At 39.5% G+C, this 14,432-nt stretch overlaps 3 protein-coding genes across 3 annotated transcripts; 1 reads left to right on the forward strand and 2 right to left on the reverse strand.

The window, feature by feature from the left end:
- The first annotated feature begins 1,371 nt into the window (after positions 1-1,371).
- LOC111791712 (vinorine synthase-like) lies at positions 1,372-3,133 on the forward strand. The gene is made up of 2 exons (XM_023673182.1): positions 1,372-2,275; positions 2,500-3,133. Exons 1-2 carry the CDS (start codon positions 1,462-1,464, stop codon positions 3,024-3,026), a joined length of 1,341 nt encoding a protein of 446 aa, XP_023528950.1. The 5' UTR covers positions 1,372-1,461; the 3' UTR covers positions 3,027-3,133.
- Positions 3,134-3,193: 60 nt separating this feature from the next.
- On the reverse strand, positions 3,194-4,515 carry LOC111791828 (protein DJ-1 homolog D-like). Its single transcript, XM_023673311.1, has 4 exons — positions 4,499-4,515; positions 3,690-3,792; positions 3,475-3,534; positions 3,194-3,423 (listed from the first exon to the last, which is right to left on the reverse strand). The coding sequence occupies exons 1-4, from the start codon at positions 4,513-4,515 to the stop codon at positions 3,205-3,207; spliced, it is 399 nt and encodes a 132-aa protein (XP_023529079.1). The 3' UTR covers positions 3,194-3,204.
- Positions 4,516-5,821: 1,306 nt separating this feature from the next.
- Positions 5,822-8,467, reverse strand: LOC111791829 (potassium transporter 5-like). The gene is made up of 8 exons (XM_023673313.1): positions 8,198-8,467; positions 7,894-8,119; positions 7,483-7,731; positions 7,323-7,373; positions 6,636-6,896; positions 6,381-6,548; positions 6,047-6,301; positions 5,822-5,967 (listed from the first exon to the last, which is right to left on the reverse strand). Exons 1-8 carry the CDS (start codon positions 8,390-8,392, stop codon positions 5,822-5,824), a joined length of 1,551 nt encoding a protein of 516 aa, XP_023529081.1. The 5' UTR covers positions 8,393-8,467.
- Positions 8,468-14,432: the final 5,965 nt, after the last annotated feature.

Below are 14,432 nucleotides of genomic sequence, written 5' to 3' on the forward strand. Positions count from 1 at the left end.
GAATAAGTCGATAAATTCCACTCTACTATATTCTTCTATCATTTGATCAAGACTAATAATATTGCTCTTCAAACTCGGGATGAAATGTACCTTGGACAATAAAGGTTGATTGTCATTCTTGCACTAGAACAAGATGAATCCTTTTTCTTGGATTGGTACAATTGATCAATCGCAAATCTTCATGTTTCCAATAAATTTCTCATCAAGCTCTTTGAATTTTGCTTGATCTTCAGTCATGTGGTTGCACGTTCCATTGTTAAGTACCACATGGTAGCCTCCATTTGGTCTTCTCCATCTATGAGGAGGTTTGCCATAACCTTCTCTTCATTGAGCATCAACATGTTGAGCATTTTTTAGGCTAACATCAATGCAGCACTCTGCCGCATAATGCCCGTATTTTCCACGAGAGTAATACTTAATCATACTCTTGTTCTTCTAGGGGTTTAGTTGTCATGAGTTTATGAGGTATTGTCACAACCTCATTTGTCACGTCCCTTTGCACGTGAAAAAGAAGAATTAGATGCATCTTTCTTTTTCGTTCGTGCGAGCCACTCCTCCTGTGTGAGTAAGAGATGCTTCTCCTCCTCACTGTCGTCAAAGCCATGAAGCCTCTCCTCATGGACCTTAAGACGACCAACAACCTCTTCAATCAACATGTTCTTGAGGTTAGTGAACTGCTCGATGGAGGTAACTATCTAAATGAATCTAGGGAGAACAACTTGAAGGAACTTCTTGGCGACGAATATCTTCTCTAGCTTGTCGCCTAAAGAACGTATGTCGCTGACGATCATCGTCAACTTCATGACAAAGTCGTTTTGTTGACTCAATGTCCTTCATGGATAGCCTCGAACTCACTCTTCAAGGTCTGCATGTTTGCTTCTTTGACATGTTCCACACCCGCACGCATTGTTTGCGGTGTCTCCCAATGCTACTTTTGTCGAGTCCTTCTTTGCCCACATGAGAAGTACGTCCTCAAGGACTGCTGGGTAGATGACAACAAGAGTCTCCTATCTTTGCGCTCCTCAACTTTGTCACATCTCAATGGCGTTCCACACGCCTTGTGCATGTAAGATAACATACATCTTTATCGAACATGTTGTATCGTTACTCTTCGTGAGTAACAGGTAATAGAGCGTTACACTCCCCTCTCTTTCGCTCCTTATTGTTGTCACATCTGCTCGATTGACTTTGTATGGTGACAATATTTATTTCGGCATCCTAGCTCTAATACCAATTATTAGATGGGACCCACAATTAAAATATACTAAAACAAATAGATTAAACAAAAAGAAACATTGTGAAAATAAATATCAAAGTCTACCTTTTTTTTTTGGATAAAATCTTATCCTTGTGCCCAATAAACCAATAGAAATTAAACACTTTCCCTTTTATGTTCTCTCTTGAATTCAAATCTGCAGCTTCAACTAAGAAATTGAGCTTCAACACATTCAAAGCAAAGTGATGGAACTCGAAATAGTGAGTAAAGAAACCATCAAGCCCTTATCTTCAACCCCACCGGACCTCACAACTCTCACCCTTTCCTGGTTTGATCAACATACCCCTAACGTTTATACACCCCTTCTTTATTTCTACACCAACAACAACGCCGTTGTCAGCTCCTCCGGCTGCCGCGGCCGGCTGCTGAAGGACAGCCTCTCAAAGGCCTTGACTTTCTACTACCCTTTTGCCGGCCGCCTTCGAGACGGAGGAAACTTCATCGACTGCAACGACATGGGGGCCACGTTCCTAGAGGCAAAGCTCCGGTGTCCAATGTCAGAAGTTATGAACACCTTCGATTTGCATCATGACGAGATTTTGAAATTGCTCTGCTTTGAGGACATAAAGGGTAATGTCCAAACATTCGATCCTCTGTTGTCCGTTCAGTTGACCCAATTTGAATGCGGAGGTGAAATAATGTATGTGTCTTTGGCTCATAAAGTTGCGGATTTGGCGACATTTGCCAACTTCATGAACGATTGGGCTTCTATCGCTCGCAGCTCCGGCGGCAGCGATCCCCCGGTGGTGTGTCCTCTGTTTCATGCAGCGAGTTTGTTCAGGCCGGAATTGAACGGCGGGGGAGACCCATCAGAGGGGGAAGGTTCAGGAAGTAAGAAACGGGAAGAAAATGTTCGTTCGAGAAGAATGGTGTTTGAGGGTTCAAAGATTAATGCTCTTAAAGCCATGGTTTCTAAGAAAGTAGAGAATCCAACCCGCGTTCAGGTTCTCACAGCTTTTATCTACAAAGCTATGGTTTCTACAAAAAATGCACTCTCAGGTGCGCTACAATTCCTTTTGATCTCTTTCTTGATTCAATAAGTTGTTTTAGATTCCATGGAATCAATTTGGTGTCTCTGTTATGTTCATTGTGTTCATCGAGTGTATGTGTTATTGTGTGATCGTAACACGAGATTAATGTGTGATCCTAACACGAGATTAATGTGTGATCCTAACACGAGATTAATTAAGTGAATTTCTCACTTTCTTTTTCGTTTTGAGAAGGGGGTTTTTCAAGAGAACCGACAAGTATACTGCAGTTCATCAACTTACGGAGCAGAGTGGAGCCGCCATTGCCGGGGACATTGACAGGCAACATAGTATCATTCTTCAGAGCATCATCAACGTCGGCTGAGCAGCAGAGGGAGATGGAGCTATGGAGCGTTGTGGGTGACATGAAGAGAAACTTCGAAGAGTTTTGCAGGAAGTTGCCGAGGAACTACAGAGATGAAGAAGGGAGTTCGGGTCTAAAATCATGGATCAAAGAATCATTTGAGACATGGATGATAGATAATGATGGTAGGAAGTATGGATGTAGCAGCTGGTGCAGATTTCCACTTTACGAGGCGGATTTTGGATGGGGGACGCCAATATGGATCGCTGTGCCTGCTTTTCTGTCCAAGAATACGATTGGGTTGATGGATGCCAAGGATGGCGAGGGGATTGAAGCGATAGTGTGCTTGGACAAGGACGAAATGGCTGTGTTCGAGACAAATGAAGAGCTTCTCTCATTTTGTCACCTCAAAACCTAGAAACTTTACTTTTTTGAACCACATCAGTCCATGGTTTGATCTCCCCCATCCTAATGGTTATTAACTTTTCTATTCATAACAATTTTATTAATATTCTAATTTTGATACATCAATCATCTTCAAATATGTATGAGTATTAAACTCCTTCACAATTGCAATAACTTGAGCATTCAGGTGCTCAACCACCATGGATTATAAGGGTGTCGTAACTTGATGGATTCAAGCTTTCAAAATCAGCCGTTAATGTAAAATTATGTCCGAGCTTCTTACTGTAAGTTTGATCACCTTCAAAATCATGGACAGCAGTTGGATGTCTATCACCCGCCTTTTTCTTGGGACAAACTGCATCAACATGACAACCAAGAGCTTGAAAGGATTGAAATGGAACAGTTGCTTCCTAGTCCTCCATGTAAATCCTGTAAGCAGGCTAATATTAGCCATGACAAACCATGCCTTCAGTATTCTTCTGAACACAATTAATAGAAACAAGGATATCCCTCCAAACTTTCTGGCTCAATCCAAGAAGCACCAGCAGCAATCAGTACACTTCCAACCTTTAAGCAGCCCTTCAGCTGCCAAAATCAACTGGCCATGGCACACACATGCAATTGGCTTGCCAGACTCCCAAAATTTCTTCACTAAACTCAGCATTCAACTCTTTACAGCAAGATATTCTGGTTCTCGTCCTCCCGGGATCACCAACCCATCATATTTGTCCCAAACGATTTCATCAAACGTTGCAATCAGGGAAAAATTGTGCCCAAATCTTCATCAGGGATCACCAACATATCTTCATCAAAACTCCAAACTCGCTTTCAGTGTTCTTCTTCTCAAACAAAAGAGGAGACTGGCTACTTGTGCACGCTACCCAACTTTTTTTTCCCTTTATTTTAATCTAATTTTTAAATTAAATGTGAGCTAATTCTATATTAAAAAATTATGATGATCAAAAAAAAAAAAAAAAAAAAAAATCTAATTATGGGTTGGTTATAAATTTATTTGGATTCCCTAGTGTTCAAATAATTGGATTGGATTTTAAAATGTCTCATCCACCCCACCAGCTTTTAGTAAGAGTTATTTTCTAGAAATGTCAATAACCATCGAACACTCTTTCAATAATGGTTAACCAAACAATAATCAAAATTCAAATCAAAACTCAGTTTGAAGTAGATATGTAATGCCCCTAATTTAGTGACGTCACCCATGCATGCATAATTCGTTACACGGAAGCTCATCATAAATAACTTTGAAAAACATAACAAAGTCTTTCATAAAGTTTCATAAATCCAAAAGAAACCTATCTCCGAAACTAAAACCTTCAATAACTGAATTCAAAATAAATATAAATAAAACAATATTCAATTTTAACTTAAAACAGTCAAATACAAGTAAACTCCTAAAAATATTCCCTTCCAAACTTTCATGGTGTCCTCAGCTCCGTGGTCAACCGTACATTGACGCCTTGCCTTTACCTGAATAGATAGCACATGGCTGGAGTATTTTATGAAATACTCAGTAAGTCACCCCACTGTTGGGGTTAGAAATGCAAACACACGCAACATAAGAGCGGGACCTAACTTTTCATAAACTTTACATAGCGTTGGGTGCTTTTCTATTCCAGGTAGGGTTGGGTGTGTGGTACTCCTTCACACACGGCCCATGTACGCGTACATGGACCCACAAGGCAGGCTCGTATACATATCCCTGGGCCTGACTTGGTCGGGCACACGTGTTACACTTCGCCGGACACCACAGAACAGAAAAGGACCCGCATGATATCATGGCGAACATAAATATTGTATTTCATTATTTCGTAACATAAAGGGGAAGAATCCCGATGCACCTGACATACATATATGCATGAGGTCCCTTAACATATCTAACATGACATTACATAAGCAGTGCTAATATCGCATATACGTTTCTTACATTACATGGCATCTCACATAACTTACATTACATGANATCGCATATACGTTTCTTACATTACATGGCATCTCACATAACTTACATTACATGACATATTACATAACATGAAAGTACATTCCAGTTCCATAAACATCTCATGACATGACTCGATAATACTACGTGTATCCATGGCATCGATCAACATTTTCATGGCATATATTACTAACATATCATTCATAACTTCACATAACATAAACAGTCAACAGTCAACATAATCCATTACGTTTCATAGCATAAACAGTCACATAATTAATACATCATATAGTCATATCACATAATAAAACATGGTGCATGTAGGGGCCACAGGGCACGCACCATCATACAACACGTTAAACTAACTCCAACAGTAAGGTCACTTACCTCGATGGCCTTGGCCGAAGTCACTCACAATAAGCTAATCCTAACGGTTAAATGTGTTCTATAATAACCAAATAAAAACTTACGAACCTTTCATAACATACCATAGCTAAATCTCATGCTATTTATCAAAATAAACCCTGACTCAAATCTATCTTTAACGGTTAGGAACCATACTAACCTCAAATGATAAAACTAAGGGTAGAAACGGCTTCGGAAGGCCAAAAACCATGGAATCGATATATTATAGTGATACTGAGCCACCAAGCCGAGCTACCAAGCCGACCAACTAAGCTGCTAAGCCGAGCCGCGGGATTTGACAGAGCCGAGCCACCGTACACGTCAAGCTGAGCCGAGAGCACGCGTGTGGAGCCGAGACCAAGGCTGCAACGCACGTCCGTGTTGGGCCGAAACGCACAGGGCCCGTGTTCGTCCGTGGACCAGTTCATAGGCTGAAACCTGACCCGATTCTACGTCTTCTCCGCCCAAACCCTCACGAAAACCCTAATCTGATGTGCCGCCACTGCCGACGACACAATCCCNGTTTTCCATATCATTACCATTATCAATACTAGGAAGGAGGACGTGAGTGTCATCACAAACACCACTGCTATTCCTGTTTAGAGCAAAATTCTTTATTTAGTCAGTGTTTGTCGAGTTGAGTTGAGTTGGGTTAGTTTGAGCGAGTAAGTTACCGTATGCATTGCCGATCTTTGCAGTGTTCTTGAAGACCAAAGTAACACAAACACAAGCCAACATGAGAAGGTAATTGATCTCAGGAACATAAACTTGGCCTTCATGCTTAGCAGAAGTATGAATCACTCTAACTCTTGGGAAGCATCCAAGTGAAAGTGACTGCTGAATTATAGAGAAAGTTCCTGAGATCATGGCTTGGCTTGCTATGATTGATGCTAAAACTGCCACCACAAACATTGGCCAATACAAACTTCCTGCCAATCATACGCATAGGATGATATAGTTGAGTTAATTATTGGGATGAAATCGTATGAACTTTGTGAATGTTTATACCAGGAGTGGACTTGTAGAATGTGTGTGAAACTAGATCACTATGCTTGCGAAGAAACGAGGATTGGCCTGCATAAACGCAGATCAGAGCTGGGTAGGTCACTAGGGACATGCTCAGCTGGATCGATCGGACGCTGAAATGGCCGACGTCGGCGAACAATGCTTCTGCTCCTGTATTTGTCGTGTAGTTATAAAGATTGTGGGGTCTGTTGTTGATGAAAAATTGTAAGGGTAAAGAGTATAAGAAGATTTAAGAACCTGTAATGCAAAGAACAACGCCGCCGAGAGAAATCCAAGCGTCCTTTTTGTTCCTTTGGAAATAATAAATAATGTAGGCGGGATTTAAGGCCTTGATCACAGTTGGGTCGTATTTGAAAAAGTTGTAAACACCGATTGCAGCAATGAAAGCAAACCAAATGAAGATGATTGGGGCAAAAGTGTAGCCAACTTTGTCGGTTCCTAATCTTTGAGCCATGAACAGAAACACCAAGATGACTACTGATGCCCCAACAATCCTTCCTGCAATATCATTTTTGGTTTATGACTCTGAATAGTTTTGTTCCGGATGAATCAATCAAGTCAAAATTGAAATTATCAAATACCAAATTTATCTTTTGAAAATAAGAAATAAAAAACTAATTTGTTGTAAAATCAGACACAATTGGTATAAATAATGAATTGTATTAAAATAAAATGGAATCTTTTTCCTTTACACTTTGCTTAGAAATATTTTAAATAAAATTACGGAATATGTGTCACTCTCTATCTGTTTTAATTATTTCTATTTAAAAAAAAAAAAAACATTAATTTTATACAATTGATTTATTTTGATTTACAGTTTATAAAATAAATAAATAAATAGTTTGGTCTGTGTGATAATTATAAAAAGATACAGTAAATAAATAAATAAATAAATAAATAAATAAATAAAGGGTGTGAATTTACCTTCTGTCATTGCAGGGGTTGCCTCCGTGATCCCTCCCACAGCAGATAAAACTGAAGTAAAACAATTCAAAATTAATCTATTTAATTCATAAAATGTTAAAAATAATATTGCAATTAATTTGTAATTTAGAGGGAAAAAAAAAGGGGGGGAAAGGGGGACCTGAGATACAAGGGGTGAGGACGCCGTCGCCGATAACCATGGCGGTTCCGAGCATCGTCGCAAAGAGAAGAAAGACCTTCGCAAAATGGCTGTTCTCCAGCGCCGACTGAATCCTCGAAGCTCTCTTCTGTCTCCGATTCGGCAAATTCAATTGGTAATTGGACACCTCTCCATCCTCCATCTCTGCGTTTGGAATCAGCCCTACTTTCGCGTACCGGCAAATCAGAGAGTACAGTGCGAAGGTTCCGCCTGGAAAATCAAAATCAAAATCAAAATCAAAATCGAAATCAAAATCAAAATCAAAATCGAAATCAAAATCAAAATCAAAATCGAAATCAAAATCAAAATCAAAACCAAAACCAAAATCCGATTCCGATTCCGAATCACAGAAGAATTGAATGAGGATTTTACCATCGCCGTTGTCGTTGGCTCTGAGGACGATGAACACGTATTTGATGACTGGAATGAGAGTTAGGGTGTAGAAGATCAAAGACATCGCTCCTAAAACGTCGTCCTCGTGCTTGATTCCCTCCGGAAAGATGCCGGCGTACACGTAGAGCGGCGAGGTTCCGATGTCTCCGTACACTACTCCGATGCTCTGGAATGCTAGTTGTAATATGACACTCCATTTCTTCTTCTGCCAATTTGATTTTAAATTATTATGAACATATGGAACTGAAAAAGAAGAAAAGAGGAGAGAAAAGAAGAGACCGACGTCGTCCTCGGAGTGAGCGCGACCATGGAGTTTACGAGACTCTAAATACAAGGAGTCGTGTCGCCGGAGATTCTGCCACGACATTTTCGTCACTTGAGGAGTCGGAACATCGGAACCAGACGGCGCAACTTGTTCCTGTTCTATGGCGACGACGGCGGAAACTTCCTGTGCACGAGCGGAGATCCGGTCAGGCATTGGTGGAGAAATTAAAAAAGCAGAGAGAAAATAGAAGATGGGAATTAATTGCGGGTGTGATAATTATGTGAAGAAGAAGAGCACTGTTTATATGCAAAATTAGAGGCGCCCAATTCATAGCTGATTAGGAAAATAAAACTGACCCTTCCCCCTCTCGCATTCATTAAAACAGTCCAACGTATTCTGTTCAATTTAATCCTTAAACTTAAACTTATTATTTTATTTTTTTACTTACTTAAATTAAATATTATAAACTTCAAATTATTTTTTTTGGGATGGGGCAATTCTTTTTGGTTTGTTAAACAAAGTAACAAAATAAAAAAAACAAATTATGAAAATAACCAACCAATTTAACCACAAATTAACAAAATATAGGAGGAAACACAGATAAAATCAATTTATGATATATGAGAAGGACAAATATGTTACTATAATAACAGTAATTGAATAAAAATAAACTAAACTTTCATTACAATTATATATATTACTTTTTTTACTATAAAAAATAATGTAAATTATAGAGAAATTTGAGAATTAATTAAACAATTAATAGAATTTTTATTCAATTTGAGTAGTTTTTCATCTCTTTATCTTCTTCTATTTTTTTTTTTTAAATTGTATAATGATTTGCTCTTACTATATTTGAAGAATTTTTTAAAAATGGTTTTGTGTTTTTTTAGTTGGACAAATTATTACTAAAATGATTAATTTATATAACTTAGTTCAATTCAATTATTAAATTTGAGGTTTTAATTAAAAAACGTCCACGTTTTTTTATATATAAATTGATATTTATCTTTTTTTTTAATTAAATGACATATTTAGTCTAACTTTTAAATTTAAGGTTTTAATTTTTAAACTTTCGAATTTTTAAGATTAATCCATATATTTTTCATTAAAACAACTCAAGAAGTCAAAAGCAGTAGATTTTCGAAAAAGAAAGTCAAATCCGTTTTCTTTTGCACGTGCGTAGTCAATGTTTGACCAAAACTCACGAGCGACCTACGTGGGGTTGTCACGGGAAGGAAATGATTGGTGGCTGATTTACCAAATAAATCACTAAAGTGAGTTCCATTATTATCATACCTTTTTTAACTTAAAAATTCAAATATTTATTTAAATTGCTATTAACAAATTAATTTATATTTTTAATTACATATTTCTTTAAAATATATTGTGTTTCCAAAGTCCGACATTTATTTAAATTGGTATTAGAAAATTCATTTTCGTACCTTTCTTTAGAGTATAACCTATACTATGAATCAACTATCTCATTTCCTTAATTTATATTTTTCTTTTAAAGTATTTATCGTCGACCCAATTATTACCAAGTAAATCTTCAAATTGCGATTCCATTATTATTATGCCTTTTTAACTTTGTAAAACTCGAATATTTATTTAAATATAATCTATACTCTTGGATCAACCATCTCATTTTCTTAATTTGTATTTTTCTTTTAAAGTATTTATTGTCAACCAAATATTACCAAATAAATCTTCAAATTGAGATTTTATTATTATTATTATTATGCCTTTTTAACTTTGTAAAACTCGAATATTTATTTAAATTGGTATTAGAAAATTCATTTTTGTGCATTCCTTTATGATCAACCATGTCATTTCCTTAATTTGTATAAACCATGTCATTTCCTTAATTTGTATATTTTTTATTACATATTTCTTGTGGACTCAACCTACCATTTTAAGCTTAAGCCTTTAATTTTTTTAGAGTTTGAACTAATTGAGATAGCAATCAAACGAGTAAGTGCTCTTTACTAATTGAGATAGTAACTAGACGATATAACCCCTTTAATTTTTTAAACTTAATTAGTGACGTTATAGTTGGTATCAGAGCTCTAGGTTATAGATCTTGTAGATTGGCTTGCGATGTAGGCCTAACGTACTTCCATGGTCCTCCAGCAAACGTGCCGTCACCGTCAGGTATGCTTTTTTTTTTTTTTTTTAAGAAGTGAAGCTTTTTAGTTAAATGATGTATGCAGTAGTGAATGTGTATTTTGTGGTGAATGATATGATATCCATGTGTTATATGTTGGCATGATTTATGGTATGCCATGTACTGCTAGCGGTTATGATGATGCTATAGTTGAATGTATGAGTGATTTGTATGACTACGAATGTTTATAGAATCTATTAGATAAGTATGTGATTTAGTAGTTACGTGCACTGTTTAGATGCCACCTAGAACTCAAGGAGGAGGTCTTAGGGGACGACCCCTACTTAGGGGTAGAGAAGAGGAAGGGTACGTAATGGGAGACGAGAGGATTTTGTAGAGCAACCTATTTCGCCACCAGCGACACCTCAAGCCGCATCGGATCCTACAGCTGCCCTAGTAAATGCATTACAAACTGTGATTCAAAATTTGACTGCCAACCAGCAAGCAAATGCTTCTACATCAACTATGGAGGCTAGGTACTTGCGAGATTTCAAGAGGGGTGACCCTCGAACTTTTTAAGGGAGCATCTGAAGATCCAACGGTGGCACAGATGTGGTTGAGGTCCATTGTGTCAGTATTTGTGTTGACCAACTGCCCTAAGGCCCATAGGGTGGAGTGTGCTATGTTTATGCTGCATGATGATGCGGAATTGTGGTGGCAGGCCACCCGCGACCTTATTAGTCCCGAGGGTGGTGCAGTCTCGTGGGTGGAGTTCAAGGATGCCTTCTCTAAACAATATTACCCAAAGGATGTCCAGTTATGAAAGCAGTAGAAGTTTACCCAATTGAGTTAGAGGGGGCGTACTGTTACTACCTATGCTAGGTAATTTTCTAAGCTGAAGCGTTTTGCTCCAGAATTAGTGAACACGGACTACAAGACAGCTCGACGATTTGTACTGGGGTTAGATACGAAGATTCGTAACACTGTTGAGGCGATTTCGCCTACCACTTACGCTGCCGCCCTGAGAGCAGCTAAGGCTATGGAAGGACCTGATAGTTCACGTGAACCCCCTTCATCACTAGTGGGACAAAAGCGACGCCACGACCAGACTGACCGAAATGAATTATCGTACAAACACAGAGACGATCCGATAGACAGCGCCTGGATTATAGGCGTGAACAACAGGGCAGTGAGAACAGGTCAGAGAGTAGGCCCAAGTGTAAGGATTGCGGCAAGAATCATTGGGGTCAGTGTTTGGCTCAATCTGGAGCCTGTTTTCGATGTGGAAAAGAAGGGCATTTAGCTAAGGACTGTTCTGGAAGTCGTACTACTGATGTTGGAAATCAACAGAAACCATTACGCATCGCGAACAACCCTCATCAGAATCGTCCGCTAGCAAGAGCTTATGCCTCTGCCAGCAAGGATACTGGAAACCCTGATACAACGGTGACAAGTACCCTATCTGTTCTTTGGGCACCTTGCTTTGACATTGTTTGACTCAAGATCTACGCATTCCTTTATTTACTGTTTTTGTTAGTCAAACAAAGTTTGTATTAGAGCCTTTATTGCATGGATTTTATGTAGGCGGACAGGAATGAATATGATTGCTGCTTATAGAGTAAAGGATAGTCATGTATTAGTATCAGGAGTTAAAATAGAAGTAGACTTGATAGTACTTGATATGTATGTGTAAGATGTAATTTGGGAATGGATTGGTTAGCGAAAAATCATGCTAGCATAGATTGTCACAAGAAAGAAGTGGTGTTCACACCACCGTCCAAAACCAAATTCAAATTCAAGGGGCACGAGTCTGGGTACTGTTCCAGAGGTTATATAAGTGATGAAAGGTATCAGTAACGACATAGATCCACCGTTAGCAGATATTGTCCTCTTTGGGCTTTCCCTTTCGGGCTTCCCCTCAAGGCTTTAAAATGCGTCTCATAGGGGAAGGTTTCCACACCCTTATAAATGGTGGTTTGTTCTCCTCCCCAACCAATGTGGGACATCATAATCCACCCCCCTTCGGGGCTCAGCGTCCTCGCTGACACTTGTTGTTTTTCGATAATTGCCCAGGGAAATCTTTTTCTTTTCGGTGAGAGGAAATCGTTGACGGGAAGTTGTTGGAAAAAAATAAAACACCTAAAACAACAAAGAGAGAGAATGGCTGAAATTTTGACTGCCCTTCAAAATCAGGTTCTGAAATCTTCTGAACAGATTTCCTATTTAAATATAACTTATCCTAAAAATGGCTCGAGAGTGGCCAACTAAATTTGTATCAGTTCCTACAAAATTGCCGTCTAAAACTTTGTTAATACATTCGACGTGTTTGTCAAATGGTCAAACGGAGAACTAATGAAATCGTGTGAATCTAAATAAGGAAAAACTCAGGTTTTATCTAACAGCACTCTTTCCTTCCTCCAATCGATGTGGGACCACCCCCCAAATCCACCCCCCTTTGGGGCCCAGCGTCCTTACTGGCACACCGTCTCGTGTCTACCCCCCTTCGGGGAACAGCGAGAAGGTTGACACATCGTACGGTGTCTGGCTCTGATACCATTTGTAACGACTCAGATCCACTGCTAGCAGATATTATCCTCTTCTGCATACGCAGTACCTTGTCGGGGTTGTTAAAACCCGTAGAGCACCTTCTGCATATGCAGTACCTTACTGGGGTTGTCGTTGTCGATGAAGCCAGGTGATTGTCGAACGTAGACGGTCTCCTTTAGCTCTCCGTTGAGGAAAGCTAACTTCCGTCCTTGTGGTGGACCTCCCAGGAGTGATGTGCTGCGATCGCCAGCAACAAGCAGACAGATTCCAACCTTACCACCGGCGTGAACACCTCTTCGAAGTCCACCCCCTGCTTCTTGACGTAGCCCTTCGCCACCAGATGGGTCTTGTGCTTCACAACTTCTCCCTCTTCGTTACGCTTCAGTTTGAACACCCATTTGAGCCCTATGGCAAGGTGTCCTGACGAGGTACTCCACCGTAAATTGTTTTAGGTTCTAGTCCACTGCAGCCACATCGTTCCACCGCCAAAAGGTGTTCTCGTCGAAGACGATGTCGCGCGACACGTGAGCTCTGGCCCCGCAAGATCATTGAGCCTATACGCCATGCTCCCGGGTTCGTAGCCGATGAAGATGATCTTCAGCCCCCTGGGATTGAGCTTGGCAAGGTACGGAAGCGTGATCTTCATGTACGCGACGCAGCCGAGCACTCGGAGATGATGTACTGCAGGCTTCTTGTTGTATCAGACCTCGTGTGGCGCCTTCCCGTCGAGGCTTTGCGTTGACGACTAGTTGAGGAGATAGACGGCCGTCATGACTGTTAGTTTATTTAATCTTGTATTAACCGTAATTTATTTGTATTTACTGTTTATATTTCAAATTATGTCGGTTAAGGGTAGTTACTAGCGGTTAAGGGTAGTTACTAGCGGTTAGTGTGGCTATTCTGTCTATATATATGTATTCTGTAACAAGTTGAATAATGAGTAAGTTGGTTTATTGCCTCTCTTAGTTGTATGAGTGTTTTCTAACATTTGGTATCAGAGCCAGGTTACATGCCAAAGATCATGCCGAGCAACACTGGAGAGAGAGGAGAGTCGTCGAAGTTTGCAACAAAGGAAGGTATGGTAACACTCCAATACCCGACGTTATCGAAAACCAACTACTCAGCATGGGCTATGAAGATGAAAGTCTATTTGCGTGCTCAAGGGGTGTGGGATGCAATCGAATCAACCGAGTCTCTTGATAGTCTTGATGAAAGGAAAGATCAAATGGCCTTAGCAGCTATCTATCAAGCAATCCCTGAGGAGATGTTGTTTTTGTTAGCAGAGAAAGAGACAGCAAAAGAAGCATGGCAGACGTTAAAAACTATTCATGTCGGTGGTGAACGTGTAAAGGAGGCAAAGATCCAAACTCTGAAGATTGAGTTTGAAATTATGAATATGAAGGAGTCCGAGACTATTGATGATTATGCAACAAGGCTGACAGAAGTCGTTAATAAAATACGTACTTTTGGAGACAAGTTTGAAGAGGCATACTTGGTGAAAAAATTCCTCCGCTCAGTACCTCCTAAGTTTCTTCATATCGCATCGGCAATAGAGCAATTTGCCGATTTAAAGGTGATGACCATGGAGGAAGTCATCGG

This window comes from Cucurbita pepo, chromosome LG03 (genome assembly GCF_002806865.2).
Source record: "Cucurbita pepo subsp. pepo cultivar mu-cu-16 chromosome LG03, ASM280686v2, whole genome shotgun sequence".
In the NCBI taxonomy this organism is placed as follows: domain Eukaryota; kingdom Viridiplantae; phylum Streptophyta; class Magnoliopsida; order Cucurbitales; family Cucurbitaceae; genus Cucurbita; species Cucurbita pepo.

What these genes read in the sequence shown, in the direction of transcription:
- LOC111791712 (XM_023673182.1), top strand. Translation starts at nt 1,462, where the DNA reads ATGGAACTCGAAATAGTGAGTAAAGAAACCATCAAGCCCTTATCTTCA. An exon ending in TACAAAAAATGCACTCTCAG is followed by an intron (nt 2,276 to 2,499) that starts GTGCGCTACAAT and finishes CGTTTTGAGAAG; the next exon opens with GGGGTTTTTCAAGAGAACCG.
- LOC111791828 (XM_023673311.1), bottom strand. An exon ending in GAGAACCAGAATATCTTGCT is followed by an intron (nt 3,535 to 3,689) that starts GTAAAGAGTTGA and finishes GGATTGAGCCAG; the next exon opens with AAAGTTTGGAGGGATATCCT. An exon ending in AGAAGAATACTGAAGGCATG is followed by an intron (nt 3,424 to 3,474) that starts GTTTGTCATGGC and finishes ATGGAGGACTAG; the next exon opens with GAAGCAACTGTTCCATTTCA.